Raw genomic sequence first — 22,554 nt, 5'->3', positions numbered from 1 at the left:
TTTATTGTTCTCTTGTAATCGCTTTCCCAGAATGTTTAAATTTCTACTGGGATGCTACAGAGAAATGCTATTAAATTTACAGAGGAAAAATAGCAACAAGAAGTAATTAGACTTCTATTTGAATCTATCGAAAACACCCTGAGTCCAGTGTTTCAAGCTCCTTCGAAGAAACATTTTAAGTAAAACCAAGTTATCCCTTATCTTTTCACTTTGCAGAATGGTCTCATAGTAATGAATCACAGCTATTACAGTTGTTAGCTTTATACTAACCCTTTGGTCAGTTTTTTTTCCAAAATGTATTCCAAAGAATACTGGTTCCTTGGAACGTGAATAGGTGTTCCATGAAAGGAGAGTTTTGTGGCCCCATAAAAACAGGAAACGTGACGCTGAAGAGAGTCAGGCTGACTTTCACACCGTTAGGCTGCCTAGAGTCACTGCCTCGCTGGAGTGCACCATGAATCTTCAGGACGAGGGCGGCCCATGTGGTGAGCAGTGTTGCTCAAACCTCCTCCAACCCATTTCTGCAGAATAGCTCATAGAACTATATTCAGAGGAAGGCATTTCAGGAAGTTTTGCTTAAGTGCTGTATTTTAACTATTTTCAATGGAAAAGTGTTTAGACGATACTACATATTTTCCTTTCTTAGTCGTATTTTACTGGAATTTAGTATTTTCTTGGAGGCTTTGGGACATCATGACAAACTCCACCTTTTTTGGGTGATGTGCTGTATGGGGCTTTGAGGTGTGCATATGCTCACACCTCAGACTTCTGTGTGTTCAAAATAATATTTCCTCTGGTGTCTCCTCCAAGGTTGTCTCTACTCACCTCACTCTTTGAGTCTGTTCACAATGCCATGGTCACTTCTGCTACTGACTACCCTGGAATCATCCTTAAGATCCCTTCCAGTTCTATGGGGCGCCTGGGTGGCTCAGTTGGTTAGGCGACTGCCTTCGGCTCAGGTCATGATCCTGGAGTCCCAGGATCGAGTCCCGCATTGGGCTCCCTGCTCAGCTGGGAGTCTGCTTCTCCCTCTGACCCTCCTCCCTCTCATGCTCTCTGTCTCTCATTCTCTCTCTCTCTCGCAAATAAATAAAAAATCTTAAAAAAAAAAAAAAAAGATCCCTTCCAGTTCTGAGAACTGTAACCCTCTATGTGCCTTTTCCTTCCTTCCTTCCTTCCTTCCTTCCTTCCTTCCTTCCTTCCTTCTTCCCTTCCCTTCCTTCCTTCCCTTCCTCTACATCCTTTCCTTTCTCTTTTACCTTCAATATTGGTAATTTCTGCTTTTGCTTTTTCTCTGTCACTCTTACTAGGATTTACCAATTTGATTAAACTTTTGGTTTTGTTTCTCTATTTTTTTCTCTATTATTTGTTTTCTATTTCTTGATTTCTCCTCTTATCTGCTTTTATTCTTGCCCTCCTATTTATTTTGAGTTTATTTTACTCTCTTTTTTATTTTAAAGCTTTTTAAGGTAGAATCAGATGATTAATTTTTGGCCTTTCTTCTGCTCTAATGTAAACATTTAGACTGATAAATTCCTCTCTTAGCAGTGTTCTAGCTGTGTCCCCAAAATTTTGATATGTTGCTTTTTTTATTATCATTCAGTTCAAAACTCCCCTAGTGATTTTCTTTGACTCATGAGTTATATAGAAGGGTGTGGTCTTAGCTTTCTCATTCTTAATGAATTCTGATTTAATTCTATCAGAGAGGGTCAGAGAACATACTCTGTAAGATTTAAATCTTTTGAAAGTTGATTGAGACTGATTTTATGGTCCAGGATATAATTCATTTTGGTGAATGTTTCATGTACATTTGAAAAGAATGTGTATCCTACAGTTGTTGGTTGTAGTGTTCTATAAATATCAATTAGGTCAAGGTGGCTGATGGTAATATTGAGACCTTCTATATTCTTACTAATTTCTTAAAATCTCTTTGTTCTACAAATTACTCAGCAGAGATTTCTAAACCTTCAACTCTGATTGAAGATTTGTCTATTTCTTCCTTTAGTTCTGATGATTTTTGTTTCATGTATTTTGTGTTAGTGTTATTAAAGACATACGTGTTTATGATTTTTATGTTTTCTTGCCTAATTGACCCTTTTATTTGTCTTTCTCTTTGATACCAGTCTTTGTCTTAAAGTCTATTTTGTCTGATACTAACATAGCCACTCCTCTTCCTTTTGCTTTCTGTTTACGTGGTATATCAACCTTTTGTTGTTGTTACTTCAACTTGTGTCTTTAAAATTAAAATTCATGGACGCCTGGGTGGCTCAGTTGGTTAAGCGACTGCCTTCGGCTCAGGTCATGATCCTGGAGTCCCTGGATCGAGTCCTGCATCAGGCTCCCTGCTCGGCAGGGAGTCTGCTTCTCCCTCTGACCCTCCCCCCTTTCATGCTCTCTCTCTCTCAAATAAATAAATAAAATCTTTAAAAATATAAAAATAAAAATAAAGGTAAGAAGCTAGATACAAAAGGATACATACTGTAATAATCCTTTTATGTAAATTCAAGAACAGAAAAATAATAGCTGGGAGTGGAATTCAGAATAGTGGTTACCTTTGGGCTATCAGAGTGAATGACAAGGAGCATAAGAGAGGCCTTGGGGGTGCTTGCAATGCTCTACTTCTTGTTCTGGATGCTGGTTTCCCAGTGTCTGCTTTGTGAAAATGTATCAACCTTATGATTTGTGCCTTTTCAAAAATTAATGTTATCCTTTAATAAAATGTTTATGTAAAAAAAGCCCCAATTTCTGATATGAAAAAAGTTTATATTGTGCATCTCTATATATTAATTCAGTAATTCCTCACAACGGCCTTATGGAAGACCAGTGATGTCGAGTTTTATGCAAAATTGGATTATATAAATTTGAAATTCCATGACGTAAGATAATAATAACAAATTATTGCTGTATACACAAAGTTTGAAATAATTCAAATCCCCCTAAATTTAAAAAAATAAAATTTCACTTTTTTCAAAGCTGGTGCAGTCTGAGTGAATTGAAGATATATTTATGCTGGAGTTTCCACAAAGAAACACCATCTGAGTAAATAAAAATACCCTATATTATTAGGATATAAATTCCACAAATGTAACAAATAACAGTAGATTAAACACAGCAGTGATGTTCTCTCACGTCACACAGTTTATGGCTGATATAGCTGCTCTACAACGTCAGGCATCTCTGCATTTTCTATCTGTATCTAAGGTGGCTAAGATGGCTGCTAGGCTCCTACCATCATGTCTGTATTCCAACCAGTAAAGTCACTATGATTGCTATACCACTGGCCAGAATCCTGTCACAAAAACCTATCAAGCTGCAAAGGAGGCTGGGAAATGTAGTTTCTGGTTGTGTAGTACATTGGAAGCCATGCAGAAGTCGCTGCCGTAGCTGCCATTCTTTGTCAGACTGTCTCAACTCTGTGAGTTCAGAATTATGAAATGCCTCTAGGAACAAATCCTTTACATAAAATTCAGCTGCCCTGTAGCTAAGAATATCCCTATTTTACAGAAGATACAACTGAGACTCAGAGAAGTTAAATGACTTACTCCAGCACATTAAATGACAGAGTTAGGACTGAAATCCAGTGCTCCAAGCCCATGAGTTTTGCGCTTATGCTACAGATGCCTCCCAAGGGAGTTTTTTTTTTTTTTTTTTAAGATTTATTTATTTATTTGAGACAGAGAGAATGAGAGAGAGGGAGCACATGAGAGAGGGGAGGGTCAGAGGGAGAAGCAGGCTCCTCACTGAGTGGGGAGCCCGATGTGGGACTCGATCCAGGGACTCCAGGATCATGACCTGAGCCAAAGGCAGTCGCTTAACCAACTAAGCCACCCAGGCGCCCCCAAGGGAGTTTTTCTTCTAGCTCCAAGACTGCTGCTAATCCTTAGTCTGAGACAAAGTGAAGCTCCTACTGTATCTATGTGAAATGACACTGAGAAAGGGACCAGAGTGATGGGGCTTTACCATGAGGACAGGAGTAGAGCTGGTGACCTGAGCTGTTTGGCTTGAAGGGTTCAAGAACTCAGGAAGCAAGAAAATGTAGTAAAAAGCACTGGGCCATGAAGCAGTGATGTGCCCTTTTAGTTCTGCCTCTATTAGGCAGATTGGTTGTGTGTCCTAGCTATTTTCCCTTCCTGATCTTTAGTATGCCATCCACTATATGGGGAGGAGGGCTGGGGCAGAATTGGTCATGCAGGGTTGTAGAATATGGCCATGCAGGTTTAAATTCACCAAACAGAAGATTCTGGAACAGAGTAGAGGGGTGTGACATAGCTCCAAACCTCACCCCTCCCTGCCCCTCAGAAATATTGAGAGTCTCAGAAATACTACAAAATCTGGAGAGAAGACGATCAAGCAGGCATCCTTATCTTTTTTCTCTTTTGACAAGGGGACTTGGAAGAAAGAGGTGAAATTGGAAAGCAAATAATAATATGTCTAATTCCTCCAGAGAGAAGTGATGTCTTCAGGATTCTATTGAAATGACCCAAAACTCCTGGGGCTAGAGGGAGGGAGGGAGGACTAAGTAGAGCAAACTCTGATATAGGATGTTCATCAAAATCTCAAGAGTGGGAGGAGAGCCTATGTATTTTAACAAAGACTACATGTATCCTAAAACGGAGGCTTCCCTGACCCAAGCCCTCAGATAACAGAAAGGTGGAGAACACCCAGAATACCCAGTTCTCACATGTTGCTGGGAAAGATAACACACTGGTAGCAGACAACAGGGAAGGAGACGCTACCACAGAGCAAGCAGATTGTCGGGGCAGAGCTGCCCAAGAACGTACAAAGGGGAAAGGAATGATATGGCCACTATACTGATTTATTATATAAAGGCCAGTATTTCACCCAGAGCTAACAAAAGAGAGGGAGGGGAGAGGAAAAGACAACCATGGGCTGCAAAAGACAAAGCCTAACCCGGAAAAAAATATAACTCAAGGAACAGAAGGAATTTTCTCACAATTTCTTCACATTATAGCGCAGCTTGATAGGAACATAAATTACGTAAAACTAGAGCTCAGCCATGAGATGATAAAATAGCAGAATGAGATAAAAAGGGAGGTTGCAGACATAAGGAAACAAATTGAATACCAAAATACTTTATGGAACTAATAAATAAACTATAAATAGGAAGAACAGAACAGACACTGCTGAACACTGAAATATGGGCATGGAGAAAAGACTGTAAGCACAGAAAAGACAAAGGAAAAAGACAAAGGAAATTAATTAGAAGCTAATAGATATGAATAGTAGTTTGTTACAGGCTAAGCTGCTGTAACAAAGAAATCTGAAAATATAATGCCATAAATAGACCAGTTTATTTCTCACTCACAAAACAGTCCACAGGTGAGAAGTCTAAAGTTGGCAGGACAGCTCTTCTCCATGATAGGGAGCATAACCGAGAGAAGGTTCCTTCTGTCTGGATGCTGTCTCATCTCATTCCTGTGGTTACAGACACTCTCATTCCAGTGGTTGAAGCTGACTCCTCTCTACACCCATGTTTCAGCCCATAGGAAGGATAAAGAGAGTCTAGGGCAGGCATTCTAAGGAGATGGCCCAGAGGTTACACTTATCACTGCTGCTTACATCTTACTGGTCTGAAGCTAGTCACGTGTCCACATTTAGCCACTGGAAATGTAGTTTGGACTGGATAGCCCTATGCTCAGCTAAAAGCATTCTATTCTAAAATGAACCAGGAGAGAACGAATAGTTTGGTACCACAACATGAAATATAAAGATGAGCCAACATTTAATGACACTAGGTGTCTCTAAAACAGAGAACCCAGCAAGTGAAAGAGAAGCTGTATCCAACGATATAATGAAAGAAAAATTTCCAGAAGTGAAGAACAAATGAAATCTACAGGTGGAAAGAAAGCACTGAATCCCAGGAAAATTTGATTTAGAGTATTGCAGCAAGTATTTTCTAGCTAAACACCTGGACTTCAAAAACAAAGAATGTTTCAAACATCCAGGCAGAAAGAAAAATCACCAACAAAGGGTGAGGAATCAGGCTGGCATCAAATTTCACAACATTCATTGTAGAAGACAATGGGTCAGTGTCTTCAAAGTTTTGAGAAAAGAAAGGATGACCCCAGATATCATTTAAATATAAATACCCATGAACACTTGTTGGAAAGGACTGCTTGATAACCAAAGGCAAGCAACTAAGAAATCAATCAAAATAGGGGAGCCTGGGTGACTCAGCTGGTTGAGCATCTGACTCTTGATTTCGGCTCAGGTCATGATCTCAGGGTCCTGAAATCGATCCCTGCATTGGGCTCCGTGCTCCACAGAGAGCTGGCTTGAGGATTCTCTCTCTGTCCTTTCCCTCTGTCCCTCCCCCTGTTCTCTCTCTCTCAAAAATAAATAGATGAACCATAACAGACTCTTAACTATAGAAAACAAACTGAGGGTTGCTGGAGGGGAGGTGGGTGGGGGATGGGATAATTGGGTGATGGGCATGAAGGAGGGCACTTGATGTAATGAGCACTGGGTGTTCTATGCAACTGATGTCACTAATTTCTACCCCTGAAACTAATAATACACTATATGCTAATTGATTGTAAATAAAATTTTAAAAATAGATAAATAAATAAAAATCTTAAAAAAAAAAAAGTCAATCAAAACAAGAATTTAAGCATAGAGAAGCCATGACACTGGATCCATTTATACGTAGGATGACTACCAAACAATCCTAGCAATTATGGTTTCAAAACAGAATGCGGATATTATAAATCTGGACAACATAAAAACAATAATATAATAAAAAATTGGGAGCTGAGGGAGAGGGGATGGGCGTAGCAAGAGAGTTCTAACGTTCTCATCTTTTGAAGATGGGGGTATATTATTCAAATTTACAACGTGATTTAAAAAAACCTAAATGTTTTTTCATAATCACCTTTATTTAACTATAGGGCAGGAGTCTACAAACTAGTGCCTGGGGGCGGACCACCTGTTTCTGTACATAAAGTTTCATTAGAACATAGTGCCATCATTTGTTTACATATTGTCTATGCTACTTTCCAGCTCTAACAACAGACCAGAACAGCCTAAAGTATTTACTGTCTGGCCCTTTAAAAAAAACAAAAAACAAAAAACAAAAACTGCCAACCCTTGCAGAGGAATCTTTTTCAACTCGTAGGAATCTTGTGGTAAAGAAATATTGACTTGAGGTTTCATAATTTGTTAAGTTTAATTCAGTCTTTTCCCCTCCTATTAAATTCATGTCAAAAATTAAGTTTAATAATGTAATATAAATCTTATTTTTGTAAAATGATATATTAATCATTCCAAAGATGTCAGGGATAATGGATCACCTAATGATATTTGGCATGGTTTCTTAAACCTTCATGTTTTTGTTTTTCTGCACTAATTGGAATCTTTATAAAGAGCAAATATCATTTTTTACCAGAATCATAAAATAGGATGGTTTTTCTATTTGAAAACACTAGAAGCAAATATACCAAGATGTTAACAATAATTAATTCTGGCTGGCAGGAATGTGATTGCTGTTTTCTTTTTTAAGCTTTTCTATATTTTTTAAATTTTGAAAAAAACAATTAAGCTGTTACAGAAGGTTTAGGCATAAAGCGATAGAGTTTTGGAAATAGTCATGACACACCAGATATAAAGAACACTGTTCTATTTCTATGATAGTCCATATCACTTATACAAACTACACAGCATGGTTCCAGACTAAAATATAAAGCATGACATAAAGGAGAAGCCAGAAGCAGATGATATTCACTTCTGTTAGGCAATTGGCACTGGTTTCTTTCATTTTTGTTAACCTACCGTTCAGTTTTGTCCCCTGCCCCACCCTCCTGGTACACACACACCATACTCCAGCCACACCAAGAGCCTCACCTTCCCTGAAGTCTTCATCCTTCTGTATGCTGTTATGCTTTGTCGCCACCATTCTTTCTCTCTATAATTGCATCCTCTTCTCCACGTGATACATAATTCAATGCTTCCTTTAAGACACAATTTAAATATCACTTACTGCAGTCCATCCCAACCTTGGCTGTACATCAGAATCACCCAGGGAGCATTATAAAAATACTGAGGACCAGGCTCCAGCCCAGCTATTCGGATTTATTTGCCCAGAGTTGGGGCCCAGGCAGCAGTATTTTTAAAAAGCTCCCTGAGAGATTCTAACACACAGCTCGGGTGCAGTCACTGTGAAGCCCTCTGCAACACCAGCACAGAGTCAATGACTCCCTCTTCTGCACTCCCATTGCCCCGAGCGTGTCCATTCCTCATGAAACTTAACGCCCATCGTATTAAAGTTAGTGTTATATGGTAAGTGCTCAGTAAGTGTTCAAGGTTGTTCCATGCCTTCTCCCTCCAAGCAAGCAAATGCAGAGGTGGTTGTCTTACCACGGGAGCAGGACGGCAGAGTGGGTTCATGTTGCACACCCAGTGACACGGCATGTGGGATTTATTTCTGTAATCTCAAGAGGGTGTGAACCCCCAAGTGTAACCCTCTTCTCCATGCCCCTGCACACACACGCACACACACGTACACTGGGTCTGGCTTTTACATTGTTGAGATAGATGCAACTGAAACAATTAAAGAAACCAGCTGGCTGCCTGACAGGATCCCAATATCATCTGCCTTCCACCCTCTCCTTTGTGTCACACTTGGCATTGTGTTTTATGTCAGATCCTGCTACTTTGGCTTTCAAGAGCAGGTTGGCAGGTGTACTTTGTCAAAGGCTTTCAGAAAATCCAGATAAATGATGCTCTGTGCCCTGAAACTGCCAAACCTGTACTTTACATCTTCGCAATGCTGGGCAATTTTATTTAAGTGGAATCTTTCTCTCTTCCTCCGATTTACCTTTGCCTCCCTGCCCCTGATATCAATCAGACAAGTGGAGACCCTTCCCTTTTTGCTACTGAAAATCAGCTATGCACATGCCAGGCCTGCAGTACAGTACCTTGGGTGATCAGGAGATCCTGGAGGCCACCCCGGTCTGGGGGTGAGGTGAGGTGAGGTGAGGTGAGGTGAGGTGAGGTAAGGTGAGGTGAGGTGAGGCGAGAAGAGCTGAGGATGAGAAAGAGACCACGGTGGATCAGCAAGATGGAATTTCCATAATAACACGACATGCACATGAACTCCTAGCTGTCATTAAGGCAAGGCCCATGGAGGGGTGCCTGGGTGGCTCAGTCAGTTAAGCGTCTGCTTTTCGCTCAGGTCATGATCCCAGGATCCTGGGATCAAGCCCCATGTTGGGCTCCCTGCTCAGCAGGGAGTCTGCTTCCCCCTCGCCTTTTGCCCCTCCCCCTGCTTGTACTCTCTCTTTTTCTCTCAAGTAAATAAATAAATATTTTTTTAAAAAAGGCAAGGCCCATGGCACTCCCCTTTCCTCTTCCAACTCACCTGGAAGGCAGGAGATTTTGCTGTCTACTCTTTCCTTTTAAAAAACCCTACTTATAGTTATTTTAAACTGTCCTCACCAAATGTTTGGTGTTCACAGGATGGTAGCTGTTTACAATTTCCCTTAAGCCCCACATCCTTTGTTCACACAGACATTTTTTTAGCCAATAGATACTTATTTGGGGAAGTGATTTTTCTCCCCCACTCAACTCTTGATGAATTTCCCTTTCCTTTCCCATGAACTTGAGGAGCAATAAGGTATGGTACAACGGAGTCCAATGGCAAATTTCACTAATGTAAAATCAGATTAATCTTAAAATTGAATAATCTGTGTATTTCTAGTATACTGTGTGACCTGAAACAAATCTACTAGCCTTTCAGTCTTGGTTCTTTATTAGTTAAAGAGCAAATTGTTACCTAGTTCCTTTAGAAGTTATGCAGATTAATTAATGTTTGGAAAATGATGTGAAAATTTAAATCAGTATATAAATACCAAACAGCTACATCTTCCCTGCTGGGAGGGCCCAGGTAATTCATAACGTCTTCTAATAAAGGTAAAAATAGTGTACTTGAGCTATACAATTAAATGTGATTTATATGCAATACATATTAGTCTTTAAAAGCTAGAAACCATTTAATAGAAACAATTCATATTTCATAACTATAATAAAAGCATTTAATGACTTTAGAAAAGGTAATCATCTACTGTAACTGATCTAGATATCAGGTCTTTAACTCTATCTGAGATTTTCAAGAGTCCACTCAAAGTTCATTTTTAACCTATTAATGTTGACTGATACATTTACCTTTTTTTAACCTTTTGTTTGCTTTGTTTTAGAGGGAGGGGGAGAATCTTAAGTGGGGCTCCATCTCACAACCCTGAGATCATGACTTCATCTAAGCTGAAATCAATAGTTGACACTTAACCGACTGAGCCACCCAGATGCCCTTGATACGTCTATCTTGAAATTCTCCCAGTTCGCTTGTTTTTGGTTTTGTTTTTTTACTCTCACAACTCTAATATGTATTTCCTAGGAAATTCGCCTGTACAAAACTTTGCTGTATTCAAAACCTCTTCTGTCAAGATTTAGCACTTTTATATCGTAGTCATTAAAATTGAACAAAATCTTAATAGTTCCTTTATGAACTACTATAGTGACTTTGCATAGTGGAAATCACAACATGTTAATTGGATTTAATTAACTATTTTAAATTACACCAACTCCTGACAGTAGACAGTAGCAACAGGGTACTCATGAGCAATAAAACTGGAGCTGCTATCGCTACTTTACTAAAACTTAATGAAACTATTCATAATCTTATTTATTGTTTACAAGAAGAAAACTGTGTTCCTTTTGAAAGCAAAACTGTCTGCTGAAAACAAATTTTTGATTGTCTAGGTGAAGGTTCAGAAGTTAATAAAAGGGTCTACCATATCCAACCTCACAGTTCTACCAGCCTCTCATCGCACGGATCCCTACTTCACGCCCATACCTGTCCTACAAGCAGATGCCAGGAAAGGTTAGTGATTCAACGACCGTTTTATGTGCTTAGGAATCTACGGGAAAGAGCATTGAGGTGGGGTAGGGGGCCTGAGTTTGGATTCGGGCTCAGCCACTTATTCTCCTAGGTGACCTCAGACAAGTTGGGGTCTTCACTCTGGCATGAGTTTGCTCCTCTGTAAATCAGAAGGTTGGACTAGACAATAACTAAAGTCCCTTCCACCTCTAAAACCCATCATCTTACAGATTTAATATTGATTGAGATGTTGGTGTTATTACGTGTTAAAATTATTATTGTGTTTATGTGGTATTATTAGAATTTTTCAAGTTTCTGAGCAGATAGTTTCTGATGCTATTCTGGTAGCATTTAAAAAATTTATTTCAATATACTATTATACGAAAATATGAAGCCAGAATTATTGTAAATGGCATTTAAACCATGCGTGTCTCAGTCTAAATTCTAGTGTTCGTGAAACCAGCGGATTTCTAGTTTTTAAACAAAAGGTCATATCATCTTCACCTCAGTATCCCTAGTATCCAGAACCATGTTGGTTGAATGAATAAGTAAATGAATGACTAAGGACTGAGTGTTTCTCTCTGCTATTTAATTTAATTGGCTGAAGTGTTGAAAAATGCCTAAGTGGATCCCCTTTTGTATCTCAAATATAACCAAGTGACATGGTCTTTAATTATTCCCATCTTACTTTCTATCTGTTGTCTGGAATAGTTTGGACCTAAAGTGTTCCCAAAGGTTCTCTTGGTCCTTGGAGATATAAACTTCTCCATCCTGTCTGCTGTCTACTGACCTACTGGAGGAAGAACAGCAGAACTCAGGAGAACCCAGCATCATTATATGTCCCTTAATGTGTGAAGCTCACAACTGTAACTATTACTTTTCTAGTTATAAACCATTGTTGTTCGGAGATCTTTGTGACATATGATTTTACTTAGTTTACATATTTACTCCCTGGGAATACGGAATGACTCCAGCAGAGTTCTTGCTTAAGTACCATCTTCTATTCTTCCTGGATCAAATTAAGATGAATGAAATAGTGAATGAATGAATGAATGAATCAATCAATCAGTGTCCACTTTAGCAATAGACATAATGAAAAAAATTGCTGCAAAACAAAGGTGAATCTAGAACCATGGCAACTTGACCCAGGAAAAAAATCACATTTTCATCCCTCAGTGATCCACCAGAAAACACATGGCCTGCCATAATATTTGTAATTAATCAGCCAATTAGTCAACATATATTTATTGAGTACGCACCATATGTCTGGTACTGTGCAAGGTAATAGAAATGTCAGGAAAGCTCAAGCCACAGAAATGTGGACACAGTGTCTAGATTTTTACATGTTCCTGATGCCCTTAATGTCATCTCAGGTTCACACAAGTCCAGCCAGAGGTGAAGGATTAACAACACCCAGAAGAGAGAGTTGTTTTGGAAAATGTAGGATGAGCTTCCTGACTTTTTCTCGAATTATCTTGTTACATCCAAAAAAGAAAGCAAGCTTTTTTCTTTTTCTTTTCTTTTCTCTTCTTCTTAATGGTTAAGATATGTCTCACAGTACACAAACCAAACTTTGAGGCTGTGTGTGACCTCTGGCCAGTTGCTCTCTGGTCTTGATTGATTAATCAACTCCAGACTCTACAAACAAGGCAGGCCTGACTTGGACCTTCCCTCCATTCTCTGCTAACTGCTTTCTCTACCCTCCAGCACATGCCCTTCCCCTGCTCCTCTCCAGGCCAAGCACATTTTCATATGGACCTTCACAAGTGCCTCTATCTCTGCCTGGAAACCCAGAAAAATCACTTCCTTAAGCATCTGTCTTTTCCTTCATAGATGATCACAATTTGTGACTCAATTATTGTGACTTTATTTAACATCTTCAACCCTCCTAGAGGCTCTGTGAGTTCTCTCTGGCTCATCACTGCATCCCTAGCCTCCAGAATAGCTCCTGCCACGTAATAGGCACTTAACAAATATCCATTGAATGAATGAACGTCTATTCCCTAATCCATTCCACTGGAAAGTAAGAGTGTTATGAAAGTTTAATGAGATAATGGTGTTAAGGGATAATTTCCCAAGACAGGTAAAATCATGGATCTCATACAAATTTAAAATGAACGCATGTCAAATATTTTATTTATTTAACACGTTGATTAAAAAAGAGATCTGTAGGGGTCCCTGGGTGGCTCAGTTGGTTTAGTGTCCAACTCTTGGTTTTGGCTCAGGTCACGATCTCTTGGGTCTTGAAATCAAGACTTGGGTCAGGCTCCACGCTCAACGGGGAGTCTGCTTAAAGACTCTTTCCCTCTGCCCCTCCCCCCACTTGTGCTCACTCTCTCTCTCAAATAAATAAATCTTTAAAAAAAAAAGAGAGAGAGAGAGAGATCTGTAGAATGTCACAACTGGTTTAAAAGAGAATCCAAAGGACACATATTTATAGCTCAGGAATATTAAAATAAATTTGCAATTAGATGCAAAATTGACCTTTCTGTGGGAAGGAAGAGTGTCCCTTCACCAGGCAGAATTTATTTTCAAGTCTATAGATAAGAATTACTTGCATTAGGGTGCCTGGTTGGCTCAGTTGGTTAAGCGACTGCCTTCGGCTCAGGTCATGATCCTGGAGTCCCTGGATCGAGTCCCGCATCGGGCTCCCTGCTCGGCAGCGAGCTTCCTTCTTCCTTTGACCCTCTCCCCTCTCATGTGCTCGCTCTCTCTCTCTCTCATTCTGTCTCAAATAAATAAATAAAATCTTTAAAAAAAAAAAAGAATTACTTGCATTCGTATCAGTTTTTTTGTTTTGTTTTGTTTTTTACAAATTAACCTTAATCTCTACAGAGTTGTGAAATAACTCTGTCAAAAACTAGGTCCAGATAATCCCTGAAGGCTTCAGCATTCCATTCAAAAGGTATCCAGTAATCTCTTTTGCTTTTTCCAAAACTTAAACAAAAATATTCTTACAGTCTTCCACCATTTTGATTAAAAAGATTTCCAAAAAAGAAAAAAAAGTCAAAAAATAAGGCTAGTCTCATTAGGTTTGGCCTGATTATTTACACAGGTGCAGCAAGAATAGGTTATCTTAAGTTTGCTCTGCTGGAAATTTTCATAAGGAATCTCAGATTGAACTTCTAAAATCTTCTATTTTTTGCTATCTTAAGGCTAGGAAATCAAGCCCAAGAAACTCTGCCCACCACATTTCAACTACGGGACCTATAAATTTGGGTAATTTCCTCTTTTCTAGAGGAAGGTTCTTGGGCCTGGACATGACCTTCCTACCACCTGCAAGAATGGAAACCCTATAAGCCATGTACCAGGCCAGGTTTTCTGGAAGACTTTGTAAGCATTGGCTCCATAAAGTCAACCTTAGTTCTTTAAAAGTGACTTGTCATTCGTGATTAGTAAGTATCACTCTTAAATATGAAATTCCAGACAAAGTCTTTGTTGTGTAAGTGATTTTTCCAATTATATCTTAGTAAAAGGAGAACAGATTTTTATTGAAACTATCCAAGTAACTATATTGCCATCAAAAGTAAAGAGACTCAATGAGAGTTTCTCAGTTTGGGAGATGAGGGGGAGCACATTTAAAGGATTAGAAGTTTGATTTCCTTATTTCCTAGAAATCTTAAGAATATTCAATTTACATAAGCACTTATTTCTCTCTGTAAGTCCATCTGAACAGAGCTCCTTTAATTTGAGACTTTACAGTCTAATTTATTAATACCATCTGGAGACAGGAAAACATTCTACATTCAGAATGAGAGATAAAGGCCTTTCTGAATTACAGATACATAAAAATACAGATACAAACAGAGCTTATAGCTTCAACTCTACAATTTCAGCTACAGATGAAAAATAAACACAGAAACACACCTACTGGTCCAGATACCACCTTCTTTGCAGGCATGACATTCCTAGTTGATTTGAGCTCAAAATACACAAGTGGACAAGCAAAAGACTAACAAACTATATTCTCTATTGTCCCCTCACTCCACAGGGAATTAGATCTCTATAAGACATTAATCCATTTATGGAGATCACCAAATTCCCAGTCACTGTAGCTACCAATAAGGAATAACTTAGCCATACGTGAACCAAAAAGAAAAACAAAACAAAAAATTAATAGGGAGTAATACTAAAATCAGAAAAACAGACAATAAAGTTCTATTGCCACTTTGAATTCGCCTGGGGGTGCTAAGAAAATATATGCCTGGACTTGGTTCCTTGTGCGGTGCATCGTTTCTGACAATTTCAGGTGAATCTTCTGCTCATCTTGGTGAGATCTCCAAGATTATTAAAGGCCAGATATATTTTAAAGCAAAACCATGACTCTTATACAACTATAAAATGGAGACATCAAAGATTTTATTGAACTCATTGATTAAATGAGGGAATCAGTAGGATGTTACAACTGGTTCCTAGGAGAATCCAAACAAATCAAGAATAGTGAAATAAACTTGCAAATGGACACATGACTGGCTTTTTGGGGGTGACGGAAGCATCATCCCTCTGTGCGACAGAGTTTATTTGCATGCGTATAAAACAAGAAATATTTGCACTGCTTTCAGTTTTCTATATATTAACCTTAATCTCTAGAGAATTGTAAAATAGACTCATCAAAAACACAGGTGATTATAGGGTCAGATAACTTCCAGAGGTTCCAGCATTTCAATGAAAAGATACCCAGCCTCTTTTGCTTATCCCAAAGTCTTAACTTTTTCCTTCCAATGGTAAATGTACACACATGTGTTATCTAAAATTAAGTCAATTGCTCCAACCAGTACTAAAGCAAAGGTTAAAATCATGCTTACATTCTTTGGGATTCTCTCTGAGTGCAGTAATGAAAATATACTGAATTAGAAGGAGCTCTGTTTTTCACATCTGCAAGTCAGGCAGAGTTCTTGGAAATGGGATTTGATATTTAAGAGTGGAAAATAGTTGTGAGGACACGGAATTACTCTTAATATTTTAAGGTAGTTAAATCTAGTGTTAGAAAAATTAAATCCTGAAGTCCTAATTTCAAATGGGGCGTAAAGAGTTGTACTCTGGATGAGCAGTTCTTTTTTTTTTTTTTTTAAGATTTTATTTATTTATTTGAGAGAGAGAGAATGAGAGAGAGCGAGTACATGAGAGGGGGGAGGGTCAGAGGGAGAAGCAGACTCCCTGCCGAGCAGGGAGCCCGATGCGGGACTCGATCCTGGCACTCCAGGATCATGACCTGAGCCGAAGGCAGTCGCTTAACCAACTGAGTCACCCAGGCGCCCCATGGATGAGCAGTTCTTAAATTTAAAAGTACAAAAGATTGACCTGGAGGGTTTACTAAAAATGTAGATTACTGTTATGTCCTGGAAGCTTCAATAATACAGATTCCCAGACCCTGACCTCAGAAGTTTGGATAGGCCCAAGAGAGGGCTCAGAAGTCTTCATTTTTAATAAGAAATTCTCCCCCCGAAATGATTCTGCAGTAAGCAAACTGAAGATTTCTCTTTGGAATCATTGTTTTACAGTCAAGTGTTCTCCAGCTCCCCAATCCCTCAGTGATCCTTTCTCTGAATTCGTGTAACACTAGACTTTAGCATTCTTAATAACAACATAACATCGTCATCGAGGTCCTCAGGCAAACAGAAACCATATTTGTTCCCCTTAGAATCTGTGTCAACCTCTTCAACTTAGTTCAACTCGGTACATAGCTTGCAGACGAGGATATCCTTGAGACCCAGAGTTCCTTACTTTTCTTCCTATTACATGAGAGCAACAAGAAGCTGAAGCCCTATCACAAGTTTATTTCACATCCTCCCTGAGTTTCTGGGTTTCTGGCTTCAGCACACTAGATCCACCTTAATGAAAGCATTGCCCTGACAGAAGGCTTTGCTCAATTATTCATTGATTCATTTATTTATTTAATGGTCTCTTATCCTTCAAAAGCCCTGGTACCAGGGACACCTGGGTGGCTCAGTCTTTAAGTGTCTGTCTTTGGCTCAGGTCATGATCCCAGCGTCCTGGGATCGCCCTGCATCGGGCTCCCTGCTCAGGGGGAAGCCTGCTTCTCCCTCTGCCACTCCCCCTGCTTGTGTTCCCTCTCTCGCTGTGTCTTCTCTGTCAAATAAATAAATAAAATCTTAAAAAAAAAAAAAAAGCCCTGGTACCAGCCATGCTGACATAGTATGAGTTCTAGGGATTGTAAATTAGGTTCGTTAATACTATCCATGTTGCCCAGTTACACTAAATTCATCTATTTGAGCAATCACATCTTTTGGTGACATGAGAAATGTCTAAAAATAACTTTCTTTTGTTGTTGTTGTTTTGTTTTGTTTTGTTTTGTTTTTAGAGAGAGAGATTGAGAGCGGAATGTGAAGGGCAGAGGGAAGGGGAGAGAGAGAATCTTAAGCAGGTTTCACTCCCAGCACAGAGCCCAATACCAGGCTCAATCTCACGACCCTGAGATCATGACGTGAGCCAAAATCAAGAGTCAGCTGCTTAACCAACTGAGCCACCCAGGCACCCCTAAAAATAACTTTCTTTTATAAAATATGACTCATTGTAACAACAGGAGAATAGATACAAGCACATAGATTTTTTTCTTTCAGAACAAAACCTCTCCTTAGTATGAAGACCGTGTACTTGATTTCTCTGAATTTTAAAAAGAATAACAATATTATCAATCGTTGAAAATGTTAAGTATAAAGAAGTTTTAGTTTGCACTGAAATTATATTTCTACCTTAAAATGAAATTTTTTTTTTTTAAGATTTTATTTATTTATTTGTCAGGGGAGAGAGAGAGAACACGAGCTGCGGGGGGCGCGGCAGGCAGAGAGAAGCAGGCTCCCCGCTGAGCAAGGAGCCTGATTTGGGGCTCGATTCCAGGACCCTGGGATCATGACCTAAGCTGAAGGCAGACGCTTAACTGGCTGAGCCATGCAGGCACCCCGAAATTATCTTTTTTTTTTCAAAGATTTTATTTATTTATTTGACAGAGAGAGAGAGAGATAGCGAGAGCAGGAACACAAGCAGGGGGAGTGGGAGAGGCAGAAGCAGGCTTCCCGTGGAGCAGGGAGCCTGATGCTGGGCTCGATCCCAGGACGCTGGGATCATGACCTGAGCCTAAGGCAGACGCTTAACAACTGAGCCACCCAGGCGCCCCACTCCGAAATTACCTTAATACAAGTTTATTTCATAAAACCTCTATGGGAAATGCCATTTTATCTTGGGTTAGAATATTAGGCTTAAACGAACGAGTACTATAATGGTTTCTTCATGCAAAGGATTAAGGCACTAGATGTGCTCTCACAAATAAGAAGACTATTCGTCTAGATCTCAGACTTTGTAGAAATGCTTGGAGTTAAAATCATATTCTAACCTTCTTTCCCAGGGATTTTAAGTATGATTGAACGAGGACTGATTCCACCAACAGCAAGGATTACCTTTCAGAACCCACCCATTATACCAAGAGCAGCTCCTCTGCATAATTTTGATGAAGCACGTAAGATCCCAGCTGCCGGTAAGACAGCCCTGCCTGTATGCTTAGCTGGGGATACTCAGGAATTACTTCCCACCTAAATCTAGTCTTCCAGTATCCAACGTTTATCTTCAAGGTTAGGACAAGATGAAAGCTGTAACGGTTCTAAGTTTCACTTGACTGAATAAAGTAACTTTAGTCTCTTTGTTGAATACCTACGCACAGCCTGTTGTGTCAGAAGGTTGGTATTTTCAAGGGGCTTGCAGCTTGGTTGGGAAAACAAGACAGATAGAACAAAGATAAATAACAATACAAAGAAGCATAGAATAAAAACCCAATAGATGTTAAAGTCTAGTGCTACAGGTGTTCAAAGGAACAGTTGTGGAGGGGCGATGTAAGAGACTTCAAAGAAGAGCCTGGATGAAATAGGGTGTTCAAGAAAAGTGTCAACCTGTGATTCTACTAACTACTTGCAGAAGCCCAGGCAAGCCATTTACTTTCTCTGGGCTCCAGCTTCCCCAGTTATAAAATGAAGGGCTTTGGGCTAAATGAACTCATCTGTTCAACAAATATTTGTTGAATGCTTGCTTTATCAAAGGTAGCTTTTAAGGGCTGGGGATCAAACAGAGAATAAGTCAGACAACATTTCTGCCCCCATGGTGCTTACATTCCAGTGGCAGAAACAGATAATAAGCAGGTGAGTAAATGAGAATTTGAGCTAGTGGTCAGTGCTAGAGATTAAACAATATGAATGAGAGAATGGTAAGGAGGTGGTCACTTTGCTTCTAAGGGAAGGGTCAGAGAATACCTCTCAGAAGATGTATGAGGCTTGAGTTGAGGTACAAAGGATCAGAAGAAGCCAGTCAGGTAAAGATCTAAGGAAAAGCATTCCAGATATAGGCCAGCACAGATACAAGGGCCTAAGGACTAAGGAAGGAACGAGCAAGGCTGGTGTGGCTGGAGAGCCAAAAGCCAGGGAGAGAAGGGAGGAGATGAGGCTGGAAAATAGAGAGGAATGATATGACATAGCCTGGAGTGGAGACTACGAGTTGTCCTCAATATTCATTCTTCCCTACTTCCACAGTAATGGAGTCGTGCGTGGGCACATGTCAGCTTAGCTAAAGACAACATTTCCCAGGCTTCCTTTCAGCTAGGTGTGCCCTGTGACCAGGTTCTGGACAAAGAGGATGGAAGCGGAAGTAGGAAGGGAAACTTCTGGGCTGAGCCCATAAGAGGAAAGGAGCACGGTCTCCCCCTTTCCTTTCCCCTCTGGCTAGCTGGGAGGCAGATGTGATAGGCAAGCACGTGAGAGCCATAGGTGGAACTCTGTGTTCCATCTCCGAGTCTGGCAGAGCTGCCCTACCAACCTGGGACTGTCTTCCTTCCAACTCTTGTGTGAGAGAGAATAAACTCTTAATTTGTTTAAACCACTCTATGTATTTTAGGATCTTTCTCTGTAAACATCTTTCACTACAGCAGAACTAGCATGGCAGCCTTTCAAACCATGATGAAGAGTTGGATTTAACTAAGTACAACAAGAGCCCACTAAAAGGTTTAAACAAGAGGATGAAGTGATCTGATTTATATTTTAATAAGACCATTCTGACTGCTTTACAGCTAATGAATCATAGGGAAGCATGAGTGGAAACAAGAAGGTTAGTTAAAGGCTATGTCTATAAACCATATGAGAAATGACAGTGGATTTGAGGAGGTGTCAGAGGATATGAAGAGAAGTGAAAAAATTCAGGTAGAATTTTGGAGGTAGAGCCATGATGACTGGCTGATGGATAGGAGGGAAACAGAGACATTATGGATAAATATGTATAAATGTATGAATGAATTATGTATGAATGTGCCCCAATTTTGTATCCATTCTGTTGATGGGAATTTCATGGTTTATAGTATAGGGCCATTAGGAATACTACTACTACGAACATTCTCATACATGTCTTTTAATGCATACACATATGCATTTCTGCTGGATACATATCAAAAAGTAGAATTGCTTTGTCATAGGGTATACATATGCTCAGATTTAGTAGATCTTGCCAAACGATTTTCCAAGGTGGTTAATGCTGATTTATTTTCCTACTAGCAGTACATGTGAGTTCCAGATAATATATATCTTTGTCAACACTTGATTTCAGTTTCATGTCTTCTAAAAATTTTGGCTCTCCTGATGAGTTTGTTGTGGTATCTCTTTGTGGGTTTAATCTTCACTTCCCTGATGACCAATAAAGTTGAGCAGGTTTTGGTAGGTGTATTCATCCTTTGAGTATCTTCTTTTAAAATGTGATTTAAGACTTTAACCTATTTTTTGAAAAATGGGTTTTCTTTCTTTTTCTGGGTTATTTATAGGAATTATCTATACATTCTGGATTCTAATCTTTTATCAGTTATATGTATTGCAAATAATTTTTCCTACTCTGTTTTGGCATTTCATTCTCCTACTGGTGTCCTTTTTTAATGGAACTTTTGATTTTGAGATCATTGTAGATTCACATAGAGTTGCAAGAAATAATACAGAGAGATCCCTTGCACTTTTAAGTCAGTTTTCCTCAATAATAATGTATGGCAAAACTCTAGTGCAATATCACAACTGGGATATCGACACAGCCAACATACAGGATATTTTTCTCACCAGGAGGATATCTCATGTTGTCCTTTTATAGCCACACACACTCCTCTCCCACCCACACCCCTTCAACAATCCCTGCCAACAACAGTTTGGTCTCCATTTCTATAATTTGATCATTTTAAATATGTTAAATAAATGGACGCATGCATCGTGTAACCTTTTGGAATTGGTTTTTGTTGCTCAGCATAATTCTTGGAAGATTCATCCAGATTGTTGTTTATATCAATAGTTTGTTCCTTGTTATCGCTGACTAGTACTTCATAATATGAATGTAGCACAGATGTTAAACCATTCACCTATTGAAGGATATGTGGTTTGTTTCCAGCTTGGGGCTACTATGAATTAAGCTGAAAGTGCACTGGATTAACTGACTCATATGCCAATAACAGAGTATAGAAAGGGGAAAAATAGAAAATTTACAGTTCAGACCTGGCAAACCCTACCTTAACCAAATGACCATGGTTAATATCACCAGGGATGCCATGTCGATAGCCTATGTCCTCTGATATGATGTGATACAGAGGGGACTTCACCTCTGTGGTATTCTGCCTAAAACCCCATAACCCCAGTCTAACTATGAGAAAGACATCAGATAAACCCCAACTGATGAAATTCTACAAAATACTAATACTCCTCAAAACTATTAAGGTCATGAAAAATAAGGAAAGACCGAGAAACTGTCACAGACCAGAGGAGACTAAGAAGACATGATAACCTAATACACTATGATATCCCGATCAGATCTTGGAAGAGTAAAAGGACAATATAAAAACTAGTGATATCTGAATGAACACTGGAATTTAGTTAATAGTGATATACCAATGATGGTTTCTTAGTTTTGACAAATGTACCATGGAATGAAAGTTGTTAACATTAGGGGAAATTAAATGAGGGTATACAGCAATTTTCTGTAAATCTAAAAGTAGTCCAAATTTAAAGTTTTTTTTTAAAGTCAAAAATAAATGATAGGAAAAGGCATCAATTTAGTGTAAATTTAAAATTAATAAAAAGGAGACAGATGGGGAAAAAAATACACCATGCAAAAAATAATCCAAAAAATCTAGATTGCCTGTATTAATATCAGACAAACAAGACACAATGACAAGGATAAAGAAGGATATCAATGATAAAAGGGCCAGTTCAGAAAAAAGACATAACAATCCTGTGTATGTACCTAAGAACAGAGATTCAAAATACTTGAAGCAAAAATCAATAACAATATAGATGACTTGAACATTATCAAACTATTTTAACATATCTAAGGAATTAAAATAAATAGCAGAATGCTCATTCATTTCAAATGCATATGGAACTTTCAACAAAATAGGCAATATTCTGGACCATAAAAAAAATCTTAACAAATTTAAAAGAACTGAAATTATACAAAATAGTTCTCTGACCATAACATAGTTAAATGAGAAATGAATTAGAGAAAACTATCTGGAAAATTTCCCAAATACTTGCAAATTAAAGAACATACTTTTAAGTAACCCAGTGGTCAAAGAGGAAATCACAAGGTTATTTAAAAATCTTTTGAACTGAATGAAAATAACAACACAATATATCAAAATTTAT

At 38.9% G+C, this 22,554-nt stretch overlaps 2 protein-coding genes across 2 annotated transcripts in view; both read left to right on the top strand.

Annotated features, from left to right (window-relative positions):
- LOC123861063 (IQ domain-containing protein H) overlaps nt 1-10,899 on the top strand; it is a 61,796-nt gene extending 50,897 nt beyond the window's left edge. The window contains exon 6 of the mRNA XM_064569719.1: nt 10,774-10,899. Within this exon, the coding sequence (XP_064425789.1) occupies nt 10,774-10,899 (126 nt within the window). The remainder of the gene's footprint in view (nt 1-10,773) is intronic.
- A 7,366-nt stretch (nt 10,900-18,265) lies between these two features.
- Nucleotides 18,266-22,554, top strand: part of LOC135361470 (IQ domain-containing protein H-like) — a 31,239-nt gene continuing 26,950 nt past the window's right edge. The window contains exon 1 of the mRNA XM_064570265.1: nt 18,266-18,383. Within this exon, the coding sequence (XP_064426335.1) occupies nt 18,266-18,383 (118 nt within the window). The remainder of the gene's footprint in view (nt 18,384-22,554) is intronic.

Source organism: Mirounga angustirostris, unplaced genomic scaffold (genome assembly GCF_029215605.1).
Source record: "Mirounga angustirostris isolate CCGP_5_RB_7025 unplaced genomic scaffold, mMirAng1.0.hap1 SCAF_9, whole genome shotgun sequence".
Lineage (NCBI taxonomy): Eukaryota > Metazoa > Chordata > Mammalia > Carnivora > Phocidae > Mirounga > Mirounga angustirostris.
The sequence above is the reverse complement of the archived record's forward strand: the minus strand, read 5'-3'. Positions and strand labels throughout refer to the sequence as shown.